This window comes from Zingiber officinale, chromosome 3B (genome assembly GCF_018446385.1).
Source record: "Zingiber officinale cultivar Zhangliang chromosome 3B, Zo_v1.1, whole genome shotgun sequence".
NCBI lineage: Eukaryota > Viridiplantae > Streptophyta > Magnoliopsida > Zingiberales > Zingiberaceae > Zingiber > Zingiber officinale.
The window spans coordinates 132,417,071-132,433,946 of record NC_055991.1 but is presented as its reverse complement, the minus strand read 5'-3'; the positions used below and the strand labels follow the sequence as shown (position 1 = coordinate 132,433,946).

Genomic DNA, 16,876 nt, shown 5'->3' with positions numbered 1-16,876 from the left:
AGCATTGAAAGCACACAATCAAAGTAGTAGAACAGTAAAGAAGCTCATGTACAAGTTGTTTTGAACTACTGGGATTATGGTTGTATCTATAGCCCTGCTCCGGGCGCTTGGAAGGGTTTCGAACGCCTGGGTGTGGATAAAGTTTTATCCGCGACACAATAGATCACATCGCAACAGGTTTTGATAAAATTTTCAGTCCAGGCGTCTGGAAGGGTTCCGGGTGCCCGGACCGCCTACGTAGGCGCCTCACCTAAACCAGACCGGTTCGGATGCCCGGACTCCAATCAACTCCATGTTGACTTTTCGTCCAAGTCTTCAGCTCTGACTCTGCTTGCTTGGGTGATTTTGGCCATTTGAAAAAGGGCTCACCCGAACCCTTTTTCCGGTCTTCTCGAGCAACCTTCCGCTCCGGCTTCTTGTCCCTCTGAAACACTGCGCACTTTCTTCTCATCCGTCAGCCTACTCTTCCGCTGCACCTCGTCCCTCAAATGCACCAAGCCTGTCGACTCTCTCTCGTGTCATCCTTCTCGCTAGCTGCATCTTTCACTCAACCTCTTGTACTCCTAAATTCCTACACACTTAGATACGAGACATCAAAATATAATATGACCTAACTTAACTCGGTTGACCACATCAAAACTATCTCGGGGTACCAACATGTTGTGGATATAGTAGTCCTTCTTATGGAAGAAGAACTCATCTAGTAGGAGTATGTATTTATTTTATTGCTCTATGTTGATTAATAAAGACAAATATTTATTTTGAATATTGTATGTTTTAAAACATTCATGGATATTTTGTTTGTTTAACACTCTGAATAAAATATGTCATGATTTACTGTTGTTATTTAACATTTGATGTTTGTAAATATGATATATAAATTCCTTTTGAAAACATAAACTTGGATCATGATTTACTCTTACAGTTTAGCATAACGTATTTGTAAATATAATCTGACCTTTTTTTAGGTCATTTTAGGACCAATTGAAAATTGACATATACTGATTATATTTCATGTAATTTTCACTCTACACATCCACATTTTGATGTATGTCATTAATGACATTAGTATTGTGATTACTGTTGGGGCTTGTTACAAGTATATATATAATATCTATGACCTCTTTAGTCATAGATACCAATGAAGTTAATGAACAAGATTATTTACAGGGATATTATGTACCCATAAAATTTGATATCAACTAAAGTTTTGTTTGTATTTCATAAACAATTCACAAATAGCTCAAGTGGGAGATTGTTGGTTATTAACTCTAATTAGTGGGCTTAATTATAAGTTATGCATATGAGTACAAGTCAAATCCATTAAAGTTATCTAACTTAAGCTTATTGGATTTCGGATTATCAAATGTCGGTTGAATGTGTAGAACCCTTTAACCCGATCTATTATTATCTATGAATTGATAACAGATTAGTTGTCTATATAAGGGGAGGTCCCCAAACGTTTAGGGTATCATATCTTGATCTAATTTCTTATTCCCCATTGATATGAAATTTTTTGGTACCGTCATCCTTAAGTCCCTTAGAAGATTTTCCCCGTTTACTTTTGCTTCTTCTTCTTCCTCAAAATCTTCCAAACGACGTTAAAAGATAGGAGAATAACTCTTCAATCATTACTCTTTCTCATTTTTATTTATACTTATATATTATGCCGTCTTTTTAATTAAACTAGATTCTATATTATGTTTTCTTAATTTGATTTCTTATTTCATTTTTAGAATTTATGCGGTTAAGAGAAAACACAAGTTCTAACGGTGATAACACTTCAACTGATGATGATATTTAATTTATTGATATTATTCCGGCTACATTTACTCGCACATTTTTAAAATAAATTTGCCTTCCATCACTTTTTAGCCCAATTAAATCTTTCTTCTATCTGCATCTGTGGTTGCCACTGGATGCTAGAAACAAATAAGGCAAGACACTATTTATCTAAAATTTTATTAATTGTTAAGTTGATTTTGATGGAGATTTTCTCAATCATGAATTCTAAAACCAAGTTCTAACAACCATATAAACTCGAAAAGAAAATATGCACAGGATTTAATATCCTGGAGAAGAATCAATGAACATTTAGATGTAAACTATGTTAAAATCACTTATTTTCCTTTTGCTCTCATTTCTGTATTTGTTACAAAGAGCAAAATAAAATCTAAAAGAATCCATATTGAATCAGAATTTTACAAAATAATATTTAAAAGAACACCATCTGAACATACTTCATTATGATGACAATGAACTCTCCTCGTCTGAGCCTTCAGGTCTCAATGCATGAAACCGGGGGAATAGAGGTGGAAGAGTTGGGTTCACCGGCACCGGAAACTGGCGTGCTGAGCTGACAATTGTGCGTTCGTTGGTCATCCCAACCTCCTTGCATACCCTTTCAAGGATGGCTACAAAATCCCTGACAACCATGAAGATCCTAAAAGGATGAGCCTCTTCTCGGGTTGAGTTTCCATGGAAGTACTCTGTTATTTCCTTCACTAGAGACAATGCCACACTCTCCTGAGCTTGCACCCTTATGATATCATCGTCTGCTTTCTTCAGAAACCGATTCATAGCCTCGTGAAATCTCTGGTTGTCTCCATTCAATTTTGATACCTCATTGATCTTCCCAATTCCTCCTGCTAGTTTTGAAACATAGCTGCTGAGTATATCTGAGTCCATGGCAGCTGCCTTCTTTACATTGCTGAGTTCACCCCCTAAAGCAGAAACAGCCTTTAGTCCAAGCTTTCTGCACTCCAGGTCATCTCGGAGAGTGTTTGGCTGTGCTTTGGCAGGCCCGTTGTTGGCGATAGAAAGCCTAGTTCCTTCTGATCTGATGATCTCTCGGACAACAAAGTGTAGAAGTGTGGTCTTGCCATCTGTGCCCTTGACGTCGACTAGCTTGAGCAGTGTGTCAAGCTTGAAGGCATGTGCATCACCACGATTTGTGCCAACGTTCATTCGGTTCCCAGTCTTTAGTACAGCATCCAGGAGCTTCAGAAACAATCTACTGTTCCTCAGTTCATCACAGGCAGCCTGTGAATTGTGGACCAAGCTAAAAAGGCTAAGAATGACTAGTATTGGGTGAAGTTGTACATTCTTTTATCAAAGTAAGTTCAGCTAGTTTCGTATAAATTAAAATATAGCAGTTCATATGACTTGAATATCGGTAAATGAATTGTTGACATTCCCTCAAGGATATTGCCCAGGGAGGGTGAAGTAGACATATGAGCATGTCTAAGCAAATAAAATTGTGTTCTAAAATGAGAACTTTAAAAAACCAACTGCTAAGTATCATTTGGAGAATACATGAATCGGCAGTGGATTATCAGTGTGTAGTAAGCAGGTTATTACACTTGGCAATTCAGATTTCAGGTTGTCAGTTATTCTCATAAAAAACAAACTACTTAGATTTGCACAAAATGGTCAATTACAGTATTCACAAAGGCTTTCCAAATTTCAACAATCTATATGCTTCACTTTGATATGAATTAACATTTCATATTCTGCCCATCAGTGCCCACATTTAGAAAGTTACAGAGACCAAGTAAACAGGACTGACAACCTATTTTATAGAGAACAAAAAGATTGATTAATTAAACAAACAAACAAACAAAAATGAAGAAACTGTTAACTAGGTTCAGCTTTAATTGTATATCGGGCAATAAGAAAATGACTAGGAAATATAGTAATTTACCTCGAGAGTCTCAAAGGACTTCTTTAGAAAATTAACCTCTGAATCAAAGTTAGCTATATAGAACATCGCATCAATTCTTTTAAATGCGAATGGTATATCAAGCACAGCTTTAAGGAACTTCTCTGGTGAACCAAGTTTGGTTGGGGTATCATCTTTGTGTTCTTTCAATTTATGCTCTTCGTCTTTGCTAGGAGCCATCTTTAGCAAGGTCTCCAGCAGTTCAACTCCTAAGCTATCAGCATTACCTGCTTTCAGCAATAATGATTAAAAAATATTGGAGAAGATAACAAGTCGCTGCATGTGAAATTTGTTCAAGCCTTCTTTCTGTTTGAAATTTGGTAGCTCATAATTCTAATGACTTCATCCTCTTAAACACCTTAGCTTCTTTCATCTATGATGGATAGATATTTAGTTACTATTTTAGGCCATGAGAGTGTCAAATGAACAAGTACTGCATCTGGAAAAAAAAAACACAGTTTTAAATTACCCTTAGCCTTGAAGAGGACGTAGTTGGGTAAAGAAGTGATGTTTTAGCTAAACAATACAAAACAGTCGAGGGAGGCAAGTGGCTGAGCATTTTGACTTCTAAATCATCATTTTTTATTGAGCAATTCTGGGATAACATTGCAGATAATGATGGGAAATGAATCAGAACACCATATACTGAGTTATTTTGTTCAGCTCCAGATAAATACAAGGAGTTTGAGTCTCAGAATCTCACCTTCGAGAAGGGCATCACAAACTTCCTCCGTCGTCACATTCAATGCCCTCAGTAGAATTGCAATGTTCTGAGATTTCCTTGGATCGAGCAACTTGTTCTCTTGATTTGGAGGAGGAAGAACCTGCCGCCAGTTGGTCTCTCTTGGTGCAGGATCTGTTGCTTTAGAAACAAACAAAGTCTCGATCATTTCCTCGTTTACCCTGCCAAATAATCAAGTAAAGAAATAATAGTACTCAACGGAAATGGGCGAAAAAAAAAATCCAATTCGTGTCTATCATGTTAATGGGTCTCACTGGAAGGAGCTGGATTTCAACTGATCCCACACCATTGCTCGATTCGAGCTCGCCTGCACCTTATCCCAGTGCAAAGGTTTCAACTTTGGGCGAGAGGTTTCCTGGTTCTTCTCCATGGCCTCCGACTCCCCTCTTGGATCTGTGGGGTAAGCCATGGCTGAGGAGATCATTACCTCAGCTGGCTTCGACTTCGCAAGGACCGGATGATGTGTTTCTTGTGGCTTCCGGACCTGACTGTCCCAGTACCCAACCGGCGGTGGTGGTGGAGGTGGCGGCGGCGCTTGTCTCTGTCGCGGTCCAGGGGGAGTAATTACAATAAATGGATTATGAGAGAGGGCTTGATTTCTCGTCGGAGACAGTACATTTGGTGCTGGCATATCACGAATTTCCACCTTCGTTTCATATTGTTTCTCCACTGGGGAAGAAGGTGGTGAAGGCGAAGGCGGGTTCCGTTTTGGAGGAGATGGTGTTAGAGGTCCTAAAAGAGGCGGCGGTGGAGGCGGTGGTGGAGCTTCGAATTCGATACTTTCGTCCACACTCCTTTCAGATCTGGATTTCGAGGATCCACCATTTTGATGACCAGGGCTTGATCCAACTCGCGACACTGAAGCTGCAGGTGACGACTGAGGAGACGAGGGCAAGTTCGACGAAGGATAAGATGGAGTGCTCATCGTCAGTCCCTGTGACTCAGATTTCTCCACCATCGAAGGAAAGGTCTGCCGGGAGCTCGACATCTGCCCACCGACCGCCCTCCCGGAGCTCTCCTTCCCTGCCGAAGACATCTTCGGCGAATAGAACTCCTCCTCGGACGAGCTCCCAACCGTCCCGTTCTCATACATATGGCGAAACTGGCGCAGCAGAGGAGGGAGTGGCCGAAGCTCCGGCGACGCTGGATTCCCGTTGGGTGATCCGCCCACCGGATCTGCCGTCGGGCGGCCGCCATCTCGGACCGAACCGACAGGAACGGTGTCGACAAAGGTGCCAAGGTACAACAAATCGGAGGACGCCGCGGCGGATGACTTTGGAGCGCCGTCATCGGAAGCGGCGAAATCCGCGGGGAACAAACGATCCGAGACGGAGCGAGTCTCGTCCTTATCCGAGTATCCGCCTCCAGGGAACCGCCGCCTGTGCCGGCGTACGAAGAACGCAACAGCAACAGCGGCGAGCACGCCGAGAGCGAGGAGTGGGAGAACTACGGCGATTGCAACGGCGCCGGAGCTATGTCGAGAACGAGGCGCGGAGCGTGAGCTAGGGAAGGTGAGGGAGGAGATGTTGGCGGGGAATGTCGGCTGCGACGACCAACCCACTTCCAGTGGAGGAGGAGGAGGCGGCGGAGGGGAGGAGTAGGAGGGGAAGAAAGGGGTGGTGGGAATTGAGTTGGCCGGCGAGCCGGAAGGGGACTCAGCCGGAGAGAAGGGAAAGAAAGGGACGTGGAGCGCCCTCCGGCTGCTGGATGCGACTGGAATTGGCATCGCCGGCGGTGGAGGGACGAGCAGCGAAAGGTGAGAGGAAGAAAGCAAGTGCGTGGGTCGCTTATGGGCGGTCGCAAGTGCAATGCGTGTCGTCGTCCATTGGAGGGCAGCAGACAAGAGCAGCGATCCGGTTGCTGTGCCATGTGTGTCGTTAAAAGAGCAGTAGAAATTAGGAAAGACCCAGCGGAGAGAGAGAGCTGCAGCAATTTTTGCTACCCATCAATTTACTACATCTAAATTATTAAAATAAATAAATAAATAAATATAGAAAGTAAATTCTCTAATTAAAAAGGGCGGAGACTCCATGTAGCATGTACAATACTATCTACGGAAATCCAATATTTTAGGCTTGCGGTTGTACTTTTCTTCAACGTTTCTCTAAACTAATATTAATTAATTAAACTAAATATTTTTTTAAAAATGACATTTGCAGCCTATATTAATTCTTTTCCCTAAATATAATTAATTACAAAAATATATAATATCATGTAATATTATATATATGACAAAAGAAATACAAAGGAAACTTCCAAATATCATGAAGCCTTTGTCGCCTTATCACTATATATATGTGTGCCAAATGAGTCATCGTCGTGTCGTAACGCCCCACTCTTCCATGTGCATCATTGAAACTCACACTTTAACAACCGAATTCGTTTATTTGGGAAAAAAGTCCAAGAAGTTAATGTTTAAATATATATAGATTTATCTAATAGATACATGTAAAATTAATCGAAGGAAGCCAAACGTCACCTACTGCTCTGCCAGGTTTGAATCATTAACTGTGGTGGTTAACGTCTTGGGGTGTTTTGGATGGTGGGAAGTGGCTATCACAAGCCACGAGCTAAGCAATAATGGAAGTTTTGAGGACATTTATAAAAGCAAATAATACGTCCAATAAATGTCTCCAATAATATTTAAGATCCAAGTAACTAAAACATTTCATCATATAAAGAATGAAATCATTAAACTCTACTGATTACTTAAATAATGGGATAAAAACTTTTAAAATGGCCCTTGGCATATATGTCATGCACTAAAGTTGATCCAACTTTACTTTCCTAAAACTTTTTTTTTTTTTTTTTTTTTTTTTAAACTTTTTGTTACTTTATAGGATTTGATTTCTTCATAGTAAAGGCCCAGGAGGATATTATTCCTAGCCCACTCAAGTTGCTGGAATCTGATGAGTTCAGGGAATCTAAGATAAAAAAGCCTCAAATAAAAACAAATAACAATAATTTTCTTTGATCTCAATATACATATATATATACATAATAGAACCCTTTTTAGTCAAATATACAAAAATGAATAGGTTCACAAATACAGGATCAGTTCACAAAATTTAAGCACTCATCATGACCACCAACTTTGGCTGGGAAAACAAATATCTTCGATCGAAAATAGTTTAAGCACTAATTTGTCGTTCAACCAGATATGCCTCGAACTACTTCACTTCTTCACTTGGCTTGAATTTCACTGTGGATGGCACACCTTTGTTTCAAGTGCCTCCAGTCTCGATCCTGCTTTGAGTATCATGGTTCTAACTGACTTGTTATTTTTCTCCCTTTGAGAACAATTTGATGCACTGAAAGCAAAATGATTTCATTCTTTCTCAGCTATGACAACAAAGACATCTTTATCTGACCATGTCCGCCGCATGTCTTTATCTGGTGGATTGATGATCGCTCTCTCGGCATCCGCGAGGCGGTAACCGATTACAATCTCTTTCCTCTGTCGAGCTCGAAGAATAATTTCATAGAAATTCATTTCTTCATCTTCACAAACATAAAGATCAGCTGAACGTATTTGCATTTCATTTCCCTGCCATATAAAATAGATAATAGAACTAATCATAGCTGAAAACAATTCAGTTCAAGAATTGCAATTAGATGAGAATCAAGGGTATATTAAGTTAATTTAAAGTCATGTAGCCAATCCAAATAGTTGAGACAAATATGAATTTATGATGAACAGTGATGATGATGGAATATTAAGCAAATTTTTAAAAAAAATTTAAAAAAAAACACTACTGCCATAATAGACTTGAACAGAACATGAGATTATAAATTCCAAGAGATCTATTAACTTACCTCTTCAGCAAAAAGTTCTTCTAGCACATCGTTTATTTGCCGGTCTTCAGCAACCATTGCTAATGCCATGCTCACCAGTTCATTTGACAAAACATAATCACTTATCTTGGACATGGACAACAAATTTTTGGTCCTGGGATCAAGAATCTCACTAATTATGACAGATTTATTTGAGGCCTGCTGCATATCTCCAATCCATGTACCATGGGAAAAGCTTCCTCCTGAAACGTATGAAACTAGGTCTTCACTATAGGGAAGCCTTTTTGCCTACATTGCAAATAGAATAAAAGAGAGGTTACTACTTTTTGAATAATCATTATCAAGATCAAGATGGAATATCAATCCACAACCTGAATATCCCTGATTAGCAGCAATGTAGCAAGCGATCTTGAATCAGCTTGAATTGCTGAGTCTTCGACAGATTCATCTGCCAATATCAAGATCTGTGAAGAATGTTATGAATGGTCCCTTTAACAAGCATTAGAGAAAAAACATTTATTTAAGATAGAATTTTCAACTCACAGAATCAAATGATTCTAGTGGAAGGCTCTCTAAGTGACGGCGGATGACAGCATTTCCTTCACGGTTGACCAAAGATATGTTCTCCAACCGGCTGAAATCCAAACCACCATCTGTAAGTTTTCTCTCTCTCTCATTCTCAGGAACGTCATTGAACATCCATAATTCAGATCCTGGAGCTAGAAAAGCATCCAACACCTGAAGGAATTTTCAGCGAGACTAAATTAAGACTTGTACAAGGAAAGACCAAAGACAGGCAGCACCAACTCTACCAAAACTTTATCAGAATAAGCAATTTTGAAACTGAATAAATTCCAAAATGTTAGAAAGTCACATAGATACCTACCAAGAAAGCTAATAAGTTCACTTCAGCTTAATAAATAGATGTCACAGTTCAGACTTCACAGATTTGAGTACCATGATAATATGGAAGGAAATCCCAAGACATACAACTAGAGGGAATCAACCAAATGGTTGCAATTTTGTCTCAACCATATTCAGACTGTTTTCAAACAATCATAATATCTACACTTTAGATTAAATGTTCAACTTATCTGAGTACATCTGTGTTGGAGACAGAACAGTGGAAAAATGTACTTGTATAGATAATAAAAGCAGACTCTAATTTCCTCAAAATTAAAGTAGCTTTTAATCTTCCATTTGAAAATACATATTCTCAAATAAACCACCTTTAGTACATACTAACACATTCTTATCCACATAATGGTGGGAATATCAATTCTGATTCCTTGTAATTTACCATAATCATATCTTCCATATCACGCCGCCAACCACAAAATAGTATTCTTTCTGGAGATTTTGGAACAGTAAAGTCTTTGGGTAGATATCCTCTTCCAACCTGCATAGGTGATAGAAAAGAGAAAATTAGGGGCTTCGAAGAATGAACTTACCACTATCATATCATCTATATCCCGTCGCCATCCACATAGTAGAATCTTCTGTGGCTTTCTGGTAGGCCGGGCAATGTCTATGTACACTGCCTCTTTGACCTGAATATAAAATTAATTACTCTTATGAGAGTTTAAAGTAGGTGCCTTCAAGGCAGTTACATGTTCTGCTGGACTAAACTGAGACATGCAATGCAGGCTCACCCTTAACAAGGTAAGATATATTCAATCATTGCTGAGTTAATTTAAGCATATATCCCCTTCTGTAGCTTCTTGTAAGACTTCCCTTAGTACTAAGATTTCTATGCTGTAGTTATTTAAATTCTAAAGCTAGATGGTTCTAATGAAGAAAAATGCATCAGAGCTAAGTGACTTAGTGAGATTGTAGGAGGTACACCTTATATGAATGTTTAAGCAACAACTTATCTGAGATGAATCATTCATACATCATACTAGAATTTCAGACTAGTGGACCTCAACAATGTTAGATAACTGGAAGAAAGTAGAAAAAAATTATTTGTATTAATTGCATATCCTTGTCCATTTTAGACTAATTAATCCAAAAATGCTCTTCAGACTAAAACTTCAACAAGCAAGAATAGTAGTACTTGAAGAGATTCAAAATAGAAGGCTAATGAACATTCAATAAGAAGGTAAGTTTTTGCAATTGAACTATGTGTCGAAGTGTTGTGATTGTAGAGACATGAAACAATTTTCACTAATGAAGATCTTCCAACAAGAGTTAAAACTTCCTAAAGGAAGTGCATAAATTAAGCAAATATGAATTCTAATAAATGATCAGATCATACGAAACAAATTGGGATCTCAGCAGCTAACTGAATTGGTGAATAAGGATTACAATTGCATGAAAACTTCCAAGAAACTTCATATTTTAAGCATGATTTATTATTCATGCAATATCAAACTTGTGACCACTTCTTAAAGCACTTTATTTTCTTGTATACCTGTGGAAATTTCAAGATCTACAGATTTTGGTTAGTTTTCAAAGCTCCACCCAAGGTAGGTGTCAATATCCGTTTTTACACATTCTAAGAAAGCTTTACATTTACAGGTGCATCCTTTCACAATCTAGTACTCAGCAATCAACATGCATAAATTTAAAATACCACCTCTTAGAACAGCTTACCAATTATTGATTTGTATTTTTTTTTTTTTACGGAGGGTAGAATCTTTGAAAAACACCAAGGACACATCCTTTTTTTTTGATAATGACATTAAAAATATCTTGGAAAAACTACATAGATCCTCAAAAACACTCATTTAAGACCTGATGCGCTATTTTACAAGAGCCAAGCCCCTCAAAAGGAATATCATGTTCTCATTCTACCATAATACTTGAATCCAAGTAAAAGCATGAGACGCTATGATAGAAAAAGCAAATGACTAAAATGAATATGACATAAACACTTATGAAGCTTCCCTTTTCCTATTTTAACTCATTGGTTCATTGAAATCTGTGTTTACCAAGATTTTCAGCTTGTATCGCATAAATAATAAGATAAACTATCAAATTACGAATTGGAAAAAAATTCTAACTAACACCAAACAGCAAAAGAACTAAATCAAACTCAATAGTTTGAAGAGCATCACCTTAAAAAAACAATGAAGCATGAAGATTAAAAAAAGTATAAGATAAATGAGTAAGAATAAGATAAATTTCCTCAAAGTAGAAACACGTTCCAGAGTGTTACATGATCTCACATCCAAATTTTTTTAACACAAATTAAAGAAATTATTGCTGCATTAGGAAAAAAAACCTATTGCATTGTATCAACTTAGTTTCTGAATATTCATGAGAGAGGGAATTCACCATAGGCAATTTTGATGGGGAATAGGTGTCATCATCCTCTGCAATTACAAGGACTTCATCCCCCTGCTGTAGAATATATGAATCATCAGGGTTCAATATGATCTTCCCACCACAGGATGCCATTTTTATTCCACACGGAATGGCCTCTGGAAAGCTGATAAGTACATCCTCAAAGTGCATTCCATCCAACTGGGGCCATCTTTTGATGTAAAATTCACAATTTTCAAAGCCAAGAATGTCTTCCCAGATCTAAAAAAATCCAGTAAACCCAAATCAGAAATTAATCAAATTACTAAAACATTATAGCTGTCTCATCAAAAATAGAAGTTCTCTATAAATTACAACTTGAAATTCACTTAACAAATCGACAACAAAAAGGTCCCTAGTTCCCACTTTAGTGGCACATTATGCACAGCCAACTATTTTGTTAATTTATATAAAATGTAGCGTATCTATCAAGGTTAAATGGTCTCCAAAAGGTGCCAAAATGGTATAGCAAATTTCTATACTTACAGAAGTGTCACAGTATTAAAGAAAGGGTGAAGGGGGGAGGGGGGGTGATTTTCTTTTTTTTTCCTCCAATGAAATAATGTTTGTCAGCCATTGCTACCTGATCATGCATTGCTTCAGATGCCCAGAGAACATGCACAAACCAATAACAGTGAAGCATCCACAGTAGGTTTAGAAACTAAAGCGCAGTAGCTTCTGTTGCATCTGAGATGCATGAATCAGAAAATAAACTTTGCTATAGATAATTATGTGACTACATATATCCAATGTCTTTGCATTGATAACTTGATTAGGCCTTTATTTGGATTATGTGACTATATATATCCCAGTTTCATAATGTAAGACAAGTTTCAAAATTAAATCCACGTTCACAGTTCTAATGAAACAGCAGGAATAAATCCAGATTAAAAAATTGGAATATTGTATTTTGGGAATTGAAAATCATTATGGAAAAAATATTTTCAAAATGATTAACTTGTTAATTTCTTAAACTATAAAAAGAGGTATTTACTTCAGTGGGGTTGTAGCTAAAGATACACATGAAAATTGATCTAAAAGCAAATAATCTGGATAATGTAGAAAACTTCACAAAGAAAACAGGTAGAACAGCATGATGCACCACCAACCTGAGCAAGGCCAGGTTGTCGAGCACATTGTATCATTAAGCGGCCAATTACATCATGGGCAACAACAGTTTCAACAAGTTCTCCACCAACAAGTTTTACAAGAACTTCATTATCTAGGTCACTGAGTTCGACCACTATATGTCCTTGCAAACCTTCTTTGACTCCAGTTAAACTCAATACTGTCCTTAATGCTCGTGCATCACTCTGTAGGATTATCTAGGTCATTCACTTGTCTGGGTTTGATAACCTCAAAATTGGTTAAAGGATTACCTGGTCAGCATTTCCATCTTCTGCCAGGACAACAATGGCACGAGCCTTAGAGACAGAAACCTGTTAATAGGAAGGGAAACGACAGAGCAAGGAAGTTTACATAGGAATGATGGAAAGAATCAATACCATGGCTTGTGTATATGACAAAGCATTATAAAGATATTTGTATATCAAGAATCTAGAGTAGGGAAATTTGTATAGTAAAAGAGAGACGTAATCTGCGAACTTAAGCTGACCTTCTTCAAGTCAGCAAGAATAAGAGGGCTTCCACTTCTGCAAATGACGGATGTCCCCTTAAAATCAAATTCCATTTTTGCAATATCCAATTCCATTTCCTCCTTGTCCCGTTCTGCCATAACAACTACAGAGCCACCACCCAAACTTTCATTGGCTATAGCCAGTTGATTAAGTAGGGAACCCTGCATCGATCAAAAATCATTCGACTACGAAGAGAAGAATAAAATGTGAATATGCTAAAATAATATGGCAAGTTCACAGTGCTTGAATTTCCTGCTCAATGCAACAAAAAAAAGATGGTGCAACAACCACTGCTTCTTAAATTTTAAAACTCCCTATTTAGGTATAGACAATGGAAAATGATTCTTAGAGGGTAATTTTCAATTTGCTATAACAATCATCCAGAATACGTAAAACAGTTTAACCAAGTTATGAAGTTGCCCATAAGATATTTTGATAGAATAAGAGTTTTATATAAGGGCCATCCAAAACTACTTCTCAAGAGGAAAGAATAAAAAACAATAATACGAAAACAAAAACTCAAACATGGTATGATGTTATTTTCACTGTGTGAAAACCCAAGGAAGTCCAATCCAACCCAAAATTTCAAGGAAGATAGGTAATCCAACCCAAAATTTCAAGGAAGATAGGTAGTTTCCATTGATGCTTAAGCATATCCAAGAGGGCCTCACTTAACCACATGGTACCAAATGAGGAGGTTATCTTTCATTATTTTCTCAGCCTCCTTAATCTCAATATCACTTAGGTGAGGAGCTAGATCTTATATCACATGAAATAACAAGAAAGCCTAATCCAGTCCAAGATGAAAAAGTTATTAGGTGAACGTCCTTTTGAATCATTAAGCATGGAGGGCCTCAAATCAATCACAGGGTACAAAAGGAAGGTGATTCCTTCAAATCAATCATAAGGCCTCAAATCTTCCTCCCTCCATCACCAATTCACCATTGATTCATGCACTACAGCACAGTATTAATCTATATTGTTTTGGTCAACCATTGAAACTTTTGCTTGGAAGGAGATTTTAAATCTTGGTAACCATTGCCCATGTTAGCATTCTCACCTTCAATTCTATACTAGCCAAGATCATTCATGCATATACTTCTATGATGGTTGAGAATTTTCCTGAATAAGATCTTACTTGTAGATAATCATAGCAAAGTCTACATAGTTTCAAGATGTCCAAAATAACACAACTTTTTTTGTGTATTACAACTGAGTTAGAAGATGAAGATAAAGACAGATAAATATTGTTAAGTGATGGGAAAAGACCTATATGTGTTTGTGTTAAAAGACTATGTGCTGAGAAAATTTGTTAGCTGTCTTCAAACTAAACAAAACAACTTTGAAATTCACATGACAGAATATTGACAATTAAAAACAACCATGCTGATTATCAAGTAAATAAATTGTATCTAAAATGCAAAAAATATAACAAGATGTGGTTTACCAACTTGTCACTCCAACCAAGTATAAGGGTGTGACTGTCCTCAATCACTTCACTCCTGCCTTTCCTCAAAGAATCAAATTTCTCTGAGATAGCATCAGAGACAAGCCCAAGCATCATAGCGAATATAAGCATTCCACCAAAACTTATAGAAAGTGAAACTAACTTGGGGCCAAAGCCAATAGAATTAGCATGATTGCCTGAATCAGCTATATAAGTCCAAGATAACCACAGGCAATCTGCCAAAGTATCTTCTGTCACTCCATATAGAGCCAGACCACCAAGGCCTATCAACAGAAAAGTTGCAAGCAGTAGAACCAATGGCTTGGCAAAGGGGTGGACTGATAGAAATACATCAACTCGATATGCTAACTGCTTCTTGAGAGAAACTGCTTCAGAATTCATTGTTCCCCTTAACCGTGAAAGATAATCTATGTATTTAAAAGCAATGAGAGATACAGAGATGATAGCAAGTGAAGCAAAAATTGCTGAAGTTTTGAGTGTTTTGTTTGGTTTCTCATCACTCTGTACTGGGATATTATTTCTTAAAGCCAGCAGAGAATACACACCACACGATTGAATTTTAGAATGAAGAATCGATAGCTCCTCCTGAAACAGAAATTAGGTTAATTATAACTATAATAATTAAGAACTAAATAACAACGTCAACATATCTACTTTACTAACCTGTAAATGCAAAATCTCATTCTGTAACATAAAGTTCTTGTGAAGAAGTGAACTTAGGCATGTCAGAGCTACCTACAATGCCAATGTGATGTTGAATATTAAGAAGATGATTAAAAATACCAGATTAAATAAGTTGTTGCACTCATTACTTTTATGCTATTTAAAAGGCAGTGTAACTACAGCTAACTTGCTTTTGGGAAGTTGAAATAATGGTTTAATATGAGGATTCCGTTTGACATAACCAAATCAACTATGAAGATTCATACAGATAAGGGCAGATATCTTTAAGGTAGATGATTAGCAGGATCCTTGAGAACCAAAATCCTGCACCTCCCAAGCTCCAACTGCTCCCAACTCAAGAATGAAAGAATAGTAAGAGCTGAGATTGCATAGGAACATGGTACAGAGGAGGAAATTCAATGACAACAATTAGCAGTTTTATTTCAAACCATGATTAAAGCTGACTTTATTTCTGGCTGATTAACAGAGTGTTGAGTATAATGCGTGTACACAATCCCAATAGTTGGAACTTTGATGCTGAAAATAAAATGGGGTGAAAAAAAAAAAACAAGTTCTCTGGCATGTAATGAAAAGAAGCGTTTTTCTTTTGTGTTGAATTGGAACACCAACACGTTCTACAGGTTGTTCAGCCATTAAGTTTTCCTAATGGGTCAAGGAGATGATGCGTCAGGTGAAGTGATACATATTCCATCCAAATATCCCAGTTATATGTTGGATTAAAATAGTCAAAAGTAACTTCGGAATTCCAAACTTTCAAGTAAACAATTCAGGTAACAACAAAAATGGAAGGATGATAATTCCCATATCAGTCAACTAACCACGACGAAAACCACCAAAGACCACCGATTCCTGATCCGAGATCTGGAGGAAACTGTTCTGCTGGAACTATCTGCAGATGGCCTCAAACCAGGGGTAGCTTCTCTCCCCACTGATCTTGCATTCTCGCTGGTCTGCGCAGAATCAAAGCTCACCTTCCGTCGTATCCCAGCGTACCTGGGGTCCCCTCGCGCGACAAAGGTTGGAGGCGGCGACGGAGACCGCGACGAAGGGGCGGAGGAGGATGAGGGGAAGCTTTTCGTGGCGATCGGAGGCCGAGATTGACCGAGGTAGGGCTTAGGGTTCCTGCGCGTGGAGGGAAAGAGCGGGGGACGCCTAGAATTGAGGGCTTTCGAGGAGGACGAGGAGGAGGAGGACGGTGCAGTTAGGAGAGTGGGGGCGGTGGAGGGGAAGAACCAGTCGCGGTTTGACGGCGGAAGAGCCGCCTCGCCGTCGAAGGACATTTTGGGAACGAAGGAAAATTATCGGAGGCGCATTATGGGAGTTCAAACTTTAAATTGCCTATTTTGGTGGGCTTTATGGCTTAAATTAAAGATGGATTAAAGAATATTCGAACGCTTAGTGCTCCTAATTAAAATGGGTTAATTACGGTTGACATCACTTCGTTTGGTTGGAAAGCCAACAATTATAAGTCTACACTTTGTTCTAACTAATTCAATATTATAAAAATAAAATAAAAATATAAT

General features: G+C 38.1%; 2 protein-coding genes across 6 annotated transcripts; both read right to left on the bottom strand.

The window, feature by feature from the left end:
- Positions 1–2,093: 2,093 nt before the first annotated feature.
- LOC121967836 (formin-like protein 1) lies at positions 2,094–6,395 on the bottom strand. The gene is made up of 4 exons (XM_042518317.1): positions 4,718–6,395; positions 4,425–4,624; positions 3,704–3,948; positions 2,094–3,042 (listed from the first exon to the last, which is right to left on the bottom strand). Exons 1-4 carry the CDS (start codon positions 6,187–6,189, stop codon positions 2,245–2,247), a joined length of 2,715 nt encoding a protein of 904 aa, XP_042374251.1. The 5' UTR covers positions 6,190–6,395; the 3' UTR covers positions 2,094–2,244.
- A 1,010-nt stretch (positions 6,396–7,405) lies between these two features.
- Positions 7,406–16,690, bottom strand: LOC121967835 (probable ion channel CASTOR). 5 transcript variants are annotated; one of them, XM_042518313.1, is made up of 12 exons: positions 16,172–16,690; positions 15,333–15,404; positions 14,649–15,254; positions 13,180–13,362; positions 12,944–13,003; positions 12,674–12,877; positions 11,538–11,786; positions 9,710–9,808; positions 8,802–8,996; positions 8,630–8,722; positions 8,280–8,546; positions 7,406–8,010 (listed from the first exon to the last, which is right to left on the bottom strand). In XM_042518313.1, the coding sequence occupies exons 1-12, from the start codon at positions 16,631–16,633 to the stop codon at positions 7,792–7,794; spliced, it is 2,709 nt and encodes a 902-aa protein (XP_042374247.1). In that variant the 5' UTR covers positions 16,634–16,690; the 3' UTR covers positions 7,406–7,791. The 5 variants fall into 5 exon arrangements, with proteins under 5 accessions (XP_042374247.1, XP_042374246.1, XP_042374248.1 ...); XM_042518312.1 differs by lacking the exon at positions 9,710–9,808 and adding an exon at positions 9,559–9,657; XM_042518315.1 differs by lacking the exons at positions 7,406–8,010; positions 9,710–9,808 and adding an exon at positions 9,559–9,657 and having other exon boundaries at positions 8,405–8,546; positions 8,630–8,706.
- Positions 16,691–16,876: the final 186 nt, after the last annotated feature.